Raw genomic sequence first — 15326 nt, forward strand, 5'->3', positions numbered from 1 at the left:
TATCTAGTCGGTGATACTTAAACTCGAATTTGAATTATTTTGAGTTATGGTTCAATATTGTTCGAATTGAACTCGAGTTCGAACTTTACTTTGAATTAAGTTTAAGCAAATTTTATTGAATTTTCGAGTTTCGAATTCAAAATCAAATATCAGTTTTTTTTTTATTTATTATTCGATTGGTTTGAACCTCTACCCCGTAATAGAACTTAACAAAAACAAAAAATAGATATGTCATGTATATGAGTAATTTGTGATTATTTTTAATATAAATTAACAATTTTATAACCTTTTAAATGATTTTACATATAAATTCAAATTCAATTAAAAATAAATATAAAATTGAATAATTTCAAACCAAAAAAAATAAAATATTTTATAACATTATAAATGATATTTATATGTTTATATTTATTTTCAAATTGGGGATAGATAGTACAATGACAAATATATATATAAAAAAAAAAACTATTCATTTAATTTTATATATATTCTTATCAAACAAAGCTAATAGAGCACTATCACTGGTTCAATCGCCGTAGTAATAGCCTAACCTAGAAGAGAACTGAGCCAAAGCTTTTCCCACTATTCAGTTCATTTCAGCCTTCAAATTCTATGGCGGTTCAAGCCTTCTCTGTTCCTCAGATCTCATTATGCAGTAGAAATGATGGTAATTTACCCTTCCATATTACGAGCTGTAATTCCATCGGCTTTTCGAGCTTCATAAGCGGTGCAAAACTCTCCATTCGACCAGTAACACATTTAAGATATCTCCCTTCGAAGCAAAAACGGTCGACTGTTGCCACCGTCGTCTTTAGTCTCCCAACTTTGTAAGTCTAAAAACTCGTATTTTGTTCTTACAACCAGAGGAATTACACCATCATTCTAATTAGGGTTCTTAACAGTTATCAGTATTGATTTTGCAGGAAACCTGAGGGAGATTCTTCAAAATCCCCAAAGTGAGTGTTGAACTGTGTTAATTTTCTTGCATTTGGATATGTTTTGAAATGGGAGAATTTTGTTAGCTGAAGAATATGCATACATCTGTGGATATCCAATAACATAATTAACATATTAATTTACTGCTTATAGGGTATTCTAATGTTCAAATATTTGAGTATTTTATCAGCTAGTTTATATCTATGCAGTATTAGTCCTGCACAAAAAGGAAGTTTATAATTGCAGAAGTTCTACTCAAGATATTTTGGTGTTATGCCTTGCATATGTTATTCATGTTTTTCACCTAGTAAAATCTTTAACTATATACTCAGTATATTAGAATGTCATACTTCATTCTATTAAATTCATACATGGTAGTAAATTAGTTATGAAATCTGTTATTTCAATAACTCTTATTCAAAGAAAATTATCATAATATTTAGCTAAGATATATGATTTCTTCCTCATTTGTTTTATGTATTTTCGCAATTACTGAAGATGGTCAGCAAGAGCCATAAAATCTTTTGCAATGGGTGAACTGGAAGCTAGGAAGCTTAAGTATCCTAAAACAGGGACTGAAGCTTTGTTAATGGGAGTTCTAGTGGAAGGTTAGTAACTTTATTTTCTTGTTTGATTAAGCTTTACTAATAACCTCAAATAATCCACATTTTCATCAAACAAGTTTTTTCTCCTCGAAAAGTTGGATTATTTGATAAAAAAAATCCCTACATTAAACAAGCTCTTAATCTGTACGTAGTTGAAAAATGGTTGTAGTTGAATTTGCTTAGTATAGAGAACTATTGTAGTTGTTATGCTTATAAATGGAACATAATATGATTTCTATCGTCTAGAACCATGAAGTATCTATGGATTTGAGTATGTGGGTATTGTGGGAATTATACTTATAAAAGAAAATAAATTGATCATTTGTCAAATAATTCATCTAGGTAATATGTTAACTTCTTATGCTAGGTCTTCTGCTTTTGTTTTATATGGAATAGAATTCGATTGAAGCAGCTAAGGGATATCACAATAAGTAGAATGTCTTACAGAATCATTCTAGTGAAATGAAATAGTCAGTAAAATTTACGTGACACAACACTCTTACTGTGCACCCAATTGAACAATACTATTTTGGTATAAAAAATTTCCTTCTGATCATCATGATTTGGAAAAATCTACATTTGTTGTGTTTGCCAAAACTCACAATGATTTTAAAAATAATTTATTCATGATCCAACAAATAATTTGATCATGATCGAGAAAAAGAATCTCGATACCAAATGAAATAAAATTACACTATAATTTGGATTATGATGTAAAAAATGTTTTGCATAATAGCAAATAAAGCAACAAAATCCACACTATAATCTAGATTATGATCAAACAATAATCTAATAATTATTCAGAAAAAAACTTTTACCAAATAAAGAATAACTTCCGTTTTTAACTTTTGGTGATTTTCTATTTGTGACTAACAAAATAAGAGTTTCAAATAGGCTCAATATGTTAAAAGATTTCTGTTCGTACATAGAGAGAGACTTTCTTTCTGATAACCTATTGTTTTGTCTGTGAAGGGACAAGTTTAGCAGCAAAGTTTTTGAGGGAACATGGCATTACCCTTTTCAAAGTTAGAGACGAAACGATGAATTTGCTTGGGAGATCTGACATGTACTTCTTCAGCCCAGAGCATCCACCACTAACTGGGCAAGCCCAGAGGGCCCTTGACTGGGCCATTGATGAAAAATGCAAGTCAGGTGCTCATTTCTTTGGCAAAACCTCATTAATTCATTTTCATGTCTTGATACTTTCCTATTACTCATTTGATACTCTTTTTTTATTTATGGCTTAACCATCTGTATCGTGAGGGCTAATTGAGCAAGGCCCCATTAGAATGTTACATCTGAAACATTGCATTTTTCAAATTGATTCTTTATCATGAGATTATTGAGGCATGGCATAGGTACTAATGTTAGTATTCTGTGACTGAATATGCATGGCCTAAAAGAAATAGACTCATCTCAGTAAAATTGGAGTGATCTTCTAGCAGAAGAGTAAATGTTTCTCAAATCTCTTTAGGTCTCAGATTTAGCACCTTGTTTGTTTTTTATGCTTTTCTTGATATTTTTTTTGCTGATTTCTCTTTGGTTTCTGTTTGTGATACTCACTCAACCTGTTGGGTATCATTCTTGTTTTTCAGATGAACTTAATATCAGTTAGTCATTTGGAACGTGTATCAGTGTATTGTCTAAAATACTGTTTTAAGAACATTGATATATCAAATTCTTTGGAAGTAATCTCAGTTGGAAACAACTAAAGTAACTCACCCGTCACCCGTTCAGACTCTTCTAATGGAGTTGAAGGAAGGTGGAATCATACGTAACCTACATTCCTCCCTCAATCAACCGTCCTTGTGTTTTCTGTAAATCAGGCCTGAAACAAACATCACAAGTCTATTTTTATTCTCTCCATTTTCAAAAAAGCTCTTTGGTTTTCAACTCCTTGGCCCCTTTGTTTGGAAAATCTTAATATGGAATTTCATCATCTGTTATCTTCTCTTATTGTTCCAAGCATGGCTTCTCCAGATACATCCTTCGTCCTTTCCATTCCTAAATTCCTCTCCTATTTTTGTGTTGTCATCTGGATAATTTGTAGAACTAAAAAGGATGTGATCTATAATAATGTAAAATCTCAAGTTCAAGCTGTTTCCAAGCCTATTGTACAATATTGGGCTGAGCTTGACAAATTTGAAACTATTCCTCCAAAGCCACCAGTATTCAGTTCCCCACCCTCATTCAAGGACACTTCTTGATGGATGTTTTTTTTAATTTGATAGTACAACCTGTTATTGATTGTGAAGAACGTGTGACAATTATTTATGCAAAATCTTGGTATGGTGCTTGTTGGTTTTCTTTTCTTTTTTTGCTAAGATTGTTGGTTTTATGAGACAATTGAAGCAAGAGCTATCCAATCATGCTTCCAACAAGAGGATTTCAACTACCTAATCATCAACCACTCCTTACAACTTGTTTACTACATGGATGTGAATTTGATATTTGTCTAAAGCAATATATATCATACATGTATGCTTCTAAGCAATAAAAAATAATTTATTGTATTTATGTCTTCAGTGTTTTGAAATGCAGATGAAAATGGGGAAGTTACGACGGCCCATTTGGTCCTTGGGATTTGGTCAGAAAAAGACTCTGCTGGCCATAAGATAATGGAAACCCTTGGTTTTGACGATGAGAAAGCTAAAGAACTTGCCAAATCTGTGAGTTACATTTGGTGATTGTTGTCTTTATCTATCAAAATTAGTAGCTATTGATATGATCATCTTGATTTAATGCAGATGGACAAAGATATTATTTTGAGCTTCAAATAAGGACTGTTAGAGAAATGTAGATTTGCATGTTTTCCCTGGAACTTTCTGGGACGTTCTTGTCTAAGGCAAGTTACAAACACCGAATGACATCATAAAAATACGAGAATTCATCTTTAATAATTCTCTTGGTATATTCATTCAGACTTTACTTTTACAAGATTTTCTTTCTAGATCTACTCAGAAGTTGATTTATCTCCTTTTGCACAACTTATGTTCCATGTCTCTTCAAATTTTGATGAATCCTTTTGGAGGCTTGTTCTGCAAAGGGGATAAATTTGATGGGGTTCAGAGATTCATGCCATAATAAGGCTTGTTGTTGTGGAGGCTTTTTGATATGCTGAATATACTGAGTAAAGGATAGTTAATATTATTATTATTATTATTTATTTATTTTTGAATGTTGAAAGCTTTGGACCCTTCATGTAATGTCTTTATATCCATAGACATTTTAAGTGAGAATCAACTTAACTTTATAGTCTATATTAGTGAGTTGAGTAGATAATTGCGAGTTATTTTATATATTTAATTAGTTCTATATTTAACTTCAAAATTAATAGAATATAAATTTAGAAAATTAAATAATACATCAAATTAAATGATACACGGCTTTATTTTCCAAATATAATCTCCTATATGTAAGGATTATTGTAACTAAAATCTTTTAAATTTATGATATTGAAATATTATGAATTTATAATTTATTATAATTTTATAAAAAAAATTAAAGTGAATTATAATTTAATAACTAATCTTTTTTGAAACAAAATTTTATGTCATGAATTTTATATACATTTCAACGATGTTTTGAAATTAGAATAGATGACAAAATTTTGATTTATAATAGATTTTTGACAAAATTTTGATTTATAATTGATGAGGTTAAACTTGTTGAATATTTTAATTAATTATTAATTTTTGAATAATTTTTTTTATTTATTTTATTTTAGTCGGTACATTTATTGTATTCATGAATATATTGTTATGTTGAATTTTATGAAACTAAAGAATTTTTAATATTATTTTATTTTGGTAATGTGTATAAATATATCTTTTTTTAAATAAATTTATAACTTTTATTAATATGACAAGTTTTTAATTATAAAAATATGTAATTTTTTAATTTAACATATTGAATTTGAAATATATATATATATATATATATATATATATATATATATATATATATATATATTAATTTGACTTGGATAAATTTAATATAAAAAAAATTAGGACCAATAGGTATAATAATATTCCTGTACATTCAACTATATTTTAAATATTTTCCTATACATGTTTTTGTTTTAAATTGATATTTATATGTTTATTTTTTTTTTTTTTTGTTTGAAATGGTTCGTTTTACTTTTATTTATTTTTTAAATTACACCTTACTACATTTTTTTTTTGTTTTGTTTAAAATAGATGGATGAATGACAATGTTGCAAATAATATCCTAAACATCCTAGATAATTTAATTTCAACTATAAATGATAGCGTAAACAAAAATAAAAAAATACCAAGATGAATGAATGACTGTTGCAAATAATATATTCATATAAAAGAAAAGACAAATTACACACCAAATACTTTTTTAATTGAAACTAAAATAATACATAATTTTTTTTTCTCAAACATAAATTATCACAAAGAACCAAACAATTAAAGAAGAATGTTGTCATCCCAAATGGAATGAAGCAATGAATAAAAAAATTGAAACTTTAGAACCACACAACTAGGGATGACAACGGGTACCTTACTTATCGGGTAGTGATGTATCCATTCTCGTACCCGATTTCTATTTTACAACCCGACCCCGACCCTGAACTCGACGGGTATTTTTATATCTTTCTCATTCCCGATTCGTCGGGTACCCCATTACCCGAATAAAGTCTAAATTTATATATTTTACTATAAAAAAAACATTGATGAATAACTAAACAATAAATAACTTTAAAGTAGTAAATATCAAAATAGAAAAAATAAAAATATTATTTACCTATATAAGATGTTATAGATGCTGAAAAACATAACAATTTTGTTGTTAGTATAATTGAAGAAGAAATACTGAAAAATATTAAGAGATAAAATGAAGAAGGATGAGAGAGAAAAATAATTTTTGATCGTTGAGAATGAAGAGAGAAGATAAAAGAGTGATGAAGGAGGAAATAAGTTTTTTATAATAAAAAAAGATACCGAAAATGATGAAATATGGGTAAGTGTGGAGTGTAGATAAGATCAAATTAAATGATGTAATTATTATAAAGATAATGATGGGATGTGAAAAGTCATATTAATATTTAGCAATAAATATATAATATGTATATATTAATATTAATATAGTCGGGTATCGGGTATTGTGTTTGAGTTTTGTATACTCCCCATCCCCGACCCCGTACCGATCGGGTACTTTCTTCCCTCCCCATATCCGACCCGACTCTGAACCCGATTTAAAATACCCGAACCTGACCACCGGGTACCCACGAGTATCAGGCATACGGGTATCCATTGCCATCCCTACACACAACACATAGGAGTTAACAAAACTAACAAAAGAAAAAACATTAGGTTGTAAATGGGTATACAAAACATAGATACATCTGAATGATGTAATATAAAATTATAAGGAACACTAGGGGCAAAATAATATCACCAAATAGATGGGGCTGACTTCAATGAAAACTTTACACTAGTAGCTAAGACAATATCTATACAATAGTTTTATCTAATTACAAAGGTTGGAAATTAGACCACATCGATATAAACAATGCTTTTATACATGGAAAGTTAGAAGAGGATGTATACCAGATGCTTCCTCCTGGTTATAAAAATACCAAAACTAACCAAGTATGTAAACTCAAAAGAAGCATATAAGGATTAAAACAATCCAGTAGGCAAGGGAACCTAGAGATTTCAAATTCTCTTATTAAAGAAAAATATAAACAATCATATCATCATGAGAATTGTTTGTTTCTAAAAATAAATAGAAAAGAATTACAACATTACTAGTATATGTGAATGATATACTAATAGCTGGAAATGACGAAACATAAATAAATAAACTAAGGAAATGTTAAACCAAAGATTCTCTTTAAAAGATCTCAGAAATGTAAAATATTCCTTCGAAATAGAAATAGCAAGAAACTCTAAAGGCATATACCTAAATCAAATGAAATATGTACATGACATTATCAATAACATGAGATTATTGGGATGTAAAACCTCAAATACACCTATGGATATAGGTTTTAAATTAGAACCGAAAGAAGAAGATGAACTAACTAATCCTAAATCCATAGGTTTTAAATTAGAACCGAAAGAAGAAGATGAACTAACTAATCCTAAATCTTTTAGAAGACTAATTGGAAAACTTATATACCTTAACCTAACTAGACTAGACATAACATTTTGCGTATAACAACTCTCACAACATGACTAACAAAGATACAAATGGATGTTGCAATACAAAATGTAAAATACCTAAAGGGAAATCCTTGGTAGACATATTTTACAAAGCAAATCAAGAAATATAAGTTAAAGCATACTAAGATGCGGATTGGGCAACTTGTGCAATAAGTCAAAGATCAATAACTGGTTTTTGTATTTTTTTTAATAATATTCAACTATTTCTTGAAAAACAAAGAAAAAAGAATCGTTTTTAGATATCAGATTAATATAGAAGTTTGACAAACACAGTATATAAGTTATATTGGATAGCATACATAATAAAATATTTTGACATAAAAAGTAACATGCCAATTCAACTTACCAGTGATAGCCAAAGTGTAATTCACATACCGAAGAACATAATATTTCATGAAAGAACTAAACATATTGATATTGATTGTCATGTAATTAAAAATCAATATAAAAATGGTTTCATAAATTTGAATCACATTTCGACAAAACAACAAATTGCGGACATCTTCACCAAACTAGTCGAAGGAAGCCACTTAGTAAAGTTAAAGACGTGATTAAATTTACAAGACTTTCATATTGATGACTCTCGAGTTTCCGACTCTTTCCAAGATTTCAATATTCGTCGCCCTACCAAACAAAAGTTTTTAAATAACTCGGCCTACTGAAATACCAAGAGTGCTCTTCGCTCGGTGACTAAGAAATAAGTTTGCGTTTTTATTTCAGTGATGAGGTTGCAAAGAAAGAGGGAGTAGGGCTCCTAGATATGAGAATATCAAATTAGTTTAATTTGATTTAAGTTAGTTTGATTAATTGTAATTAGTTTTAGGTGATTATGTGATTACTATAAGAGTTCAATGGCTCTTTTAATAATGATATCTAAACTAATTATATAATAAGAGGACAACTAAGAAATTAGTTCAATTTTTCAGCTATACTCATTTCTCCAAATTCTAACCCTATCAGCGATCTTCTCCCTCATCTTCGAATTCTTGAATCAAGTAAACTTCCTTTCAAATTGTCCCAAAATACATAATTCACCTAGAATGAATGGTATGTCTTAAAGGAATAATCAGACTCTTAAGTACAAGGTAGAAGGAGTATGATTAGTCGGAATCTATATAAAGAGATGCACTAAAGACTGTAGCCTACATTTTAAATAGAGTAACTAAAAAACTGTTAAAATACCTTATGAGCTTTGGACTAGTTGCAAACCTAGTTTGAAACATTTTAATATTTGGGAGTGTTATGTTGAGGCAATGCCTTATAGGACGAATAAAAAGAAATTTGATCATAAAATATGGGTAGTTACTTTATTGGATACTCTGAACTATCAAGGGCTATAAATGTTTTGAACCAAAGTTAAAAATATTTTTTGAGACAGGATACAATATGTTTTGAGAATATCGAGTTAATTGGGAGAAATTACTTTGTCTTTGAATATAATTTGAATTCAACAATTCTTATTAAGAAATACTTTATTCATATCCCAAATGTTTTTACATTGATATGAATTTTATTCATATTGATGATTAAGTTCAAAATCAAGAACATTATTGAACAAACTCAACAACCTCAAGATCAAGTACTTTTAAAACGGTCCATTAGAGAAAATAGAACAGATATATCAAATGATTATATAGTTTTTTTTCAAAAAAATGAGGATAGTGATGGCATAATGGAAGATGACATATCAGTTTACAAAATGTTATGAATGATACTAATTCTGACAAATAGATTTGTGTAATTAATGAAGAATATAAATCTAAGCAAGAAAATAAAGTTTGGGAACTTGTCCCATTACCATAAGGAAAGAATCATATTGGTTGTAAATAGATTTTTAAAACCAAATGGGATTCAAAGTTAGTGTTGAAAAATATAAGGCTCGATATATAGAAAAATGTTAGTCTCACAAGAAATGAATTGACTTTAAAGAGATTATTTCTCTAGTTTCATTGAATGACTCTTTTAGGACAATCATGACACTCGTTGCACAGTTTTATATGGAGTTTTACCAAATGGATGTCAAAACAATGTTACTTAATGGAGACATTGCAGAAACAATCTATATGATGCAATCATAAAACTTAATGTCGGAAGACTTAAAACATATGATATGTAAATTGAGAAAATCCATATAATACTACTCACAAATGATTTAAGCATTCGTTCTAAAAAAAATGATTTAAGCATTTTATATGAAACAAAAAAATTCTATTAAAGAATTTTGAAATGAAAGATCTTGGCGAAACTTCTTTTGTATTAGAAATCCAAATACACCAAGATCGTTCTCGAGATATCCTTGGGTTATCTAAATTTTTTTATTTGAATTGTGTTGAATAAGAAAAATAAGTTATAATAATTTATTAAAATATTGTATAATATTAAATAAAATAATATTTAATTTTTTTTAAATTTAAATAATTTATAAATATATTATTATAAATTTTTTTAATTAAAAGATAAAATATTGTTCATATTAAAAATAGAATAATGATAGGGAGAGCGACGTTGGGAGCACTGACTTCCCAACGATCCCCACCTAGAAGCTACGTGGAAAAAATAAGACACTGTGGAAAAAATTTTGATCATGTAAAAAGTTATAGAGAGAAATTTATAAGGAAACATGACCATATTCGGGGGCATTTTGTCCCGAACATGGCTTTCCACGCTAAAATGTGTCTCGTATTGTCATTTTGATTCCATTCGGTTATACTCATTTCTTATAATAAGTTAATTGAGAAAGTCTTCTGTTTTGAAGAATACATTTCCCAACAAAGTGGTATCAGAGCTTAGTTTTATTTGAGTATAAGATTGGAGACTAACACATCCAGAATGGTGAGCTTGAATGATTCTAATTATAATATCTGGAAGCCTAAAATGGAATATTTATTGTATGTGAAAAGTTTTCATTTGCTAGTGTTCTCTTCAGCAAAGCCTGCAAAAAAAGTGTGGATGATTAGAAACTTTTTCACAGACAAGTATGTGGTTATATTCGTCAATGAATTGATGATAATGTTTTAAACTATGTAATTTTGATTACTATGATCATACTCTTTGGACTAAACTTGAAAAATTGTACGAGAGAAAAATGGGTAATAATAAACTATTTTTGATAAAGCAATTGATGTCATTAAGGTATCAAGTTGGTTCTTCGATGACTGATCACTTGAATACTTTTGTGGGAATTATTAATTAATTGGAGGCGATGAAACTCAACTTTGATGACGAAATACAAGACTTATGTTTACTTCGTACTCTGCCTAATTGATGTGAGACTTTTAGAACAACTATGTCTAATTATGCTTAGATGGTGTTCTCTCAATAGATTTAGGAAAAAATAGTGTGTTGAATAAAGAGATGAGAAGAAAGACACAAGACTGATATTTACAATCCAAGGTTTTGGTTACAGAATTCGGGGGGAGAAGTAAATGGTGAGATGTAAGTAATCATAACAAATCTTGTGGGGCTTTTAATAAGTGGTCAAATATTGAGTGTCATCATTATGGCCTAAAGAGCCATATCAAGAAAAAAATGTTTTAAATTGAAGAAAAAGAATAAGAAAAAACTCAAAACACACTACTTTCAACCACAGAGAAGGTAAAAATCACGATGATGTTGTTATTGTTAATGATTTCCTTATTGTTTGTTATAATGATGTTGAGAATGTTAATGTGTCTTGTGATGAGATGGACTAGATTGTAGATAGTGGTGCTTCTACTCATGCTACATCATGACAGAAGTTTTTCTTAACATATGAGGTTGGTAATTTTGGTATTGCTTGTATGGAAAATACTGGTCAAGCTCAAGTGGTTGGAATTAGTAATGTTTGTGTTGAGATGGTCAATGAAACTACTCTTGTTCTAAAACAAGTTAAGCATATTTCTGATATTCTCTTCAATGTTTTATCGGTTGAAAGATTGGATAATGAAGACTTATGTAATTCTTTTTCTGGTGGTGAATGGAATCTTAAAAGTGGATCAATGGTTGTTACTAAAGGTAAGAGACTTTCAAATTTGTATATTAGTTGTTATGGAATATCTAAATGTTACATCAACACTTGTGAAGTTGATTCTTCTTCTAAGTTGTGGCACGAATGTTTGGTTGATATTAGTGAGAAATGCTTAGTTATGTTGGTTAAGAAGATGTGCTATATGGAGTTTCAAATGTGCACTTGAATAGATATTTGGTTGGAAAACAAAGATGAGTGTCATTAGATCATATGAATTGAAAGGAATGTCAAAAATACTAGACTTGGTGCATTTTGATATATGTGGGCTAATGAAATCAAGATCACTTAGTGATACATACTACTTTGTAACCTTCATTGATGACTCTTCCCAAAAGGTTTGGGCCTATACATTGAAGACGAAAGATCAAGTACCAAACACATTTAAAGTTTTTCAAGCCTCAATTGAAAGGAAAACTGGAAAAATGTGAAATGTATTCGAATAGATAACGGGGGAGAGTACATTAGGTTGTTTGATGAGTATTGTCGACAACAAGATATTCGTCACTAAAAATCGCCTCCAAAAATACCACATTTAAATTGGTTGGCTAAAAGAATGAATAGGATATTAATATAAAGAGGGAGATGTGTGCTCACAAACAAAGTTGCCAAAATAATTTTGGGGTGAAGCATTGAGTACAATGGTACATGTGTTAAATCTCACACCATGTGTTCCTTTGAACTTTGATGCGTCAAACTATGTTTGAAGTGGTAAAAATGTTATTTATGATCATCTTTGAGTATTTTAGTGTATGGCTAACTTGATATATACCAACAACAATCAAACTGAAAATTAAGTTATAGGTTTACATTCTGTTAATCCTTTAAATACTAATGATTTTGTTGATGTTCTCTACTAGTAAATCTAGTTTTGGAAATGAAAATGAGTAAGGGATTGAAAATTTTGAGGAGTTCATATCTTCTAATGAACCAAGATGGTCTACTCAACAAAGATGTCCTTCAGTTAGATATTAGCAAATGAGCATGTATTTGTCACTGATATTGAAGAGCCTGAGAGTTTTCAAGAAGCATTAGAAAATAAAAATAAAAAAGAATGGATGGATGTCATGGAGGATGAGATGCAATTTTTTTCGTGTGAATAACACTTTTAAGCTTACAAAGTTTCCTAAGGGCAAGAAGGCTTTGAAAAATCGATGGCTTTATCGGTTGAAGAAAGATGAACATACTTCACAGTCTAGATATAAGGCTCGGTTGGTTCTAAAAGGCTTCTCGCAAAGAAATGGTATTGACTATGGCGAGATCTTTACTCATGTGGTGAAAATGCAATCTATTCATATGGTTCTTGATTTGGCCACTAGCCTTAATCTAAAGATTGAACAAAAGGATGTGAAATAGCATTTCTTCATGGAAATTTAGAAGAAGAGATATATATGGAGCAACTAGAGAGTTTTCAAGACAAACTGAAAGATTGGTATATTTGTAAGTTATTGAAAAGTTTTTACGGTTTGAAACAAGCACCACGTCAATGGTATCGGAAGTTCAGTTCAGTTATGATTGAACATGGGTACAAGATGAACAAGACCAATCATCACATTTTTGTGAGAAAATTCTATGACGATGATGTTATTATTATTCCACTCTATGTAGATGATATGTTGATTGTTGGAAAAAACATATTTCTAAAATCAGTGAGCTAAAAGATTCTTTAAGTAAGTCGTTTGCCATGAAAGATTTGGGACCAGCATGTCAAATTCTTGGGATTCGAATTATCTGTGATCGGGATTACAAAAAGTTACATTTGTCACAAGAGATGTACATTGAGAAAGTTCTTTGACGCTTCAATATGGACAAAGTTAAAGTGGTGAGTATTTCTTTAATTTCTCACTTTAAGCTTAGTCATATTGATTGTTCTTCTACTGAATGATGATAATTTTATATGAAGAACATTACATATTTTTCAACACTTGGTAGTATTATGTGTGTTATGGTTTGTACTAGACCTGATATAGCGCACGGTGTTGGTTTGGTTAGTATATATTTATCAAGTCGGGAAGACATCACTATAAAGCCATGGAGTGAATTATGAGATATCTTTAGGGATCGATGAATCTTCAACTAACTTTGGGATGTGAGAAGCCTATATTAATTGGATATACTAATTTAGATATGGCCAAAAACTTGGATAATCGAAAATCTACTTCAAGATATATGGTGACTTTTATCGGAGAGATGTGGATTGGCAATTTAAATTACAAAAGTGTGTTGCTCTTTATACTACTAAAGATAAGCTTATGGATGTAGTTGAGGCAATAAAAGAGTTATTGTGGTTGAAAAAAATCAAATTGAGCTAAAACAAGGAAGGTACATCTTATTTTGTGATAATCAAAGTGCAATTTATTTTGTCAAGAATTCTTCATTTGATTCAAAGTCGAAACACACTAAAGTCTATTAACACTAGATTTGTGATGCTTTGGATGAGAAGATGTTAATTTCAGAAAAATTCATATAGATGATAGTGGATCAGATATGATGACAAATGTGCTGTCACGAAAAAAGTTTGAGTTATGTCGCTTAGTTGCAGGGTTGACATTTCCTTCCAACTAGTCGATCGAGAGAGTTTTTGGGTTTTGTCCTCCTAGTTGGAGAGACCCAACTTTATGTGGGCTTCATTTAGGTCTATAGTATATTATGTGAAGGGATATTATTTTTCATTTATGTCAACTGGGTTTTGAGAATAACAAGAGTGATATTAGAGCAAAAAAAAAGTTAAGGGTTTGAAGGTAGCAGCTAGAGAAGATTTCTGTTTGCCGGAGTTTTCACTATTTGATCGAATTCAAACGTTGACAACTTGTTGGTTATTTCTAGGGCTGCCTTCTAACTAAAGCTGTCAAAATCGCGAGTCAATTCGTAAACTCATTCGAGATTGCGAGTCGACTAAACGAAAACGATTCAAGAGTCAAAGAAAACGTTTATAAACAAAATCGTAGTAAAATCGCAATTTAACTCTTTGAAATCAATAAACATGATAAAATCAGTGTTATCGGACGATTTTACCTTATAGATTCTTCCTACATCTTTTGCATGTAGATCTAGATCTGTGAAGAAGAGGAGTAAGAATCGGAATCGGCTATTGTTAAAGAAAATAAATCGATCTACCAAGGAGGATAGAAGAAAGTAAGGATGGCCATCAACGAAAAAATATAGTCCGTGAACTGGTAAAGATTGCCATTGTTATTGATGAAAAAAAAGTGTTTGAGCCAGGAGAGAATGAAAAGTAGAAAGAGAGAAATTAGGGTTTTTAAATTAATAATATAATTTTTAAATAATATTTATATATATATATTATTCTAATTTTATTTAGTTATTTATTATTTTAATATATATATTCATAAATATGAGTAATTAAAATTTCAGGTGAAATTTTTGAATAAATAATATATTTATATTACAATAAATTTGTTAAATATTTTAGAACATATTAATTTTTATATTGAATATTTATTTTGACTGAATTGAATATATATTATTTTAAAAATTATATGTTTTATTATTAATGTAAATAAATATTAATTTATGTAAACTCTTATGATTTTGAGTAAAATCTAGATTTTACGATTTTACATA

General features: G+C 29.5%; 1 protein-coding gene across 1 annotated transcript; it reads left to right on the forward strand.

Moving 5' to 3' along the window:
- Positions 1–503: 503 nt before the first annotated feature.
- LOC124936857 (ATP-dependent Clp protease ATP-binding subunit CLPT1, chloroplastic-like) lies at positions 504–4517 on the forward strand. The gene is made up of 6 exons (XM_047477379.1): positions 504–827; positions 924–956; positions 1435–1544; positions 2514–2693; positions 4083–4210; positions 4289–4517. The coding sequence occupies exons 1-6, from the start codon at positions 613–615 to the stop codon at positions 4319–4321; spliced, it is 699 nt and encodes a 232-aa protein (XP_047333335.1). The 5' UTR covers positions 504–612; the 3' UTR covers positions 4322–4517.
- The last annotated feature ends 10809 nt before the right edge of the window (positions 4518–15326 follow it).

The sequence above is a fragment of the Impatiens glandulifera genome, chromosome 4 (genome assembly GCF_907164915.1).
Source record: "Impatiens glandulifera chromosome 4, dImpGla2.1, whole genome shotgun sequence".
In the NCBI taxonomy this organism is placed as follows: Eukaryota; Viridiplantae; Streptophyta; class Magnoliopsida; order Ericales; family Balsaminaceae; genus Impatiens; species Impatiens glandulifera.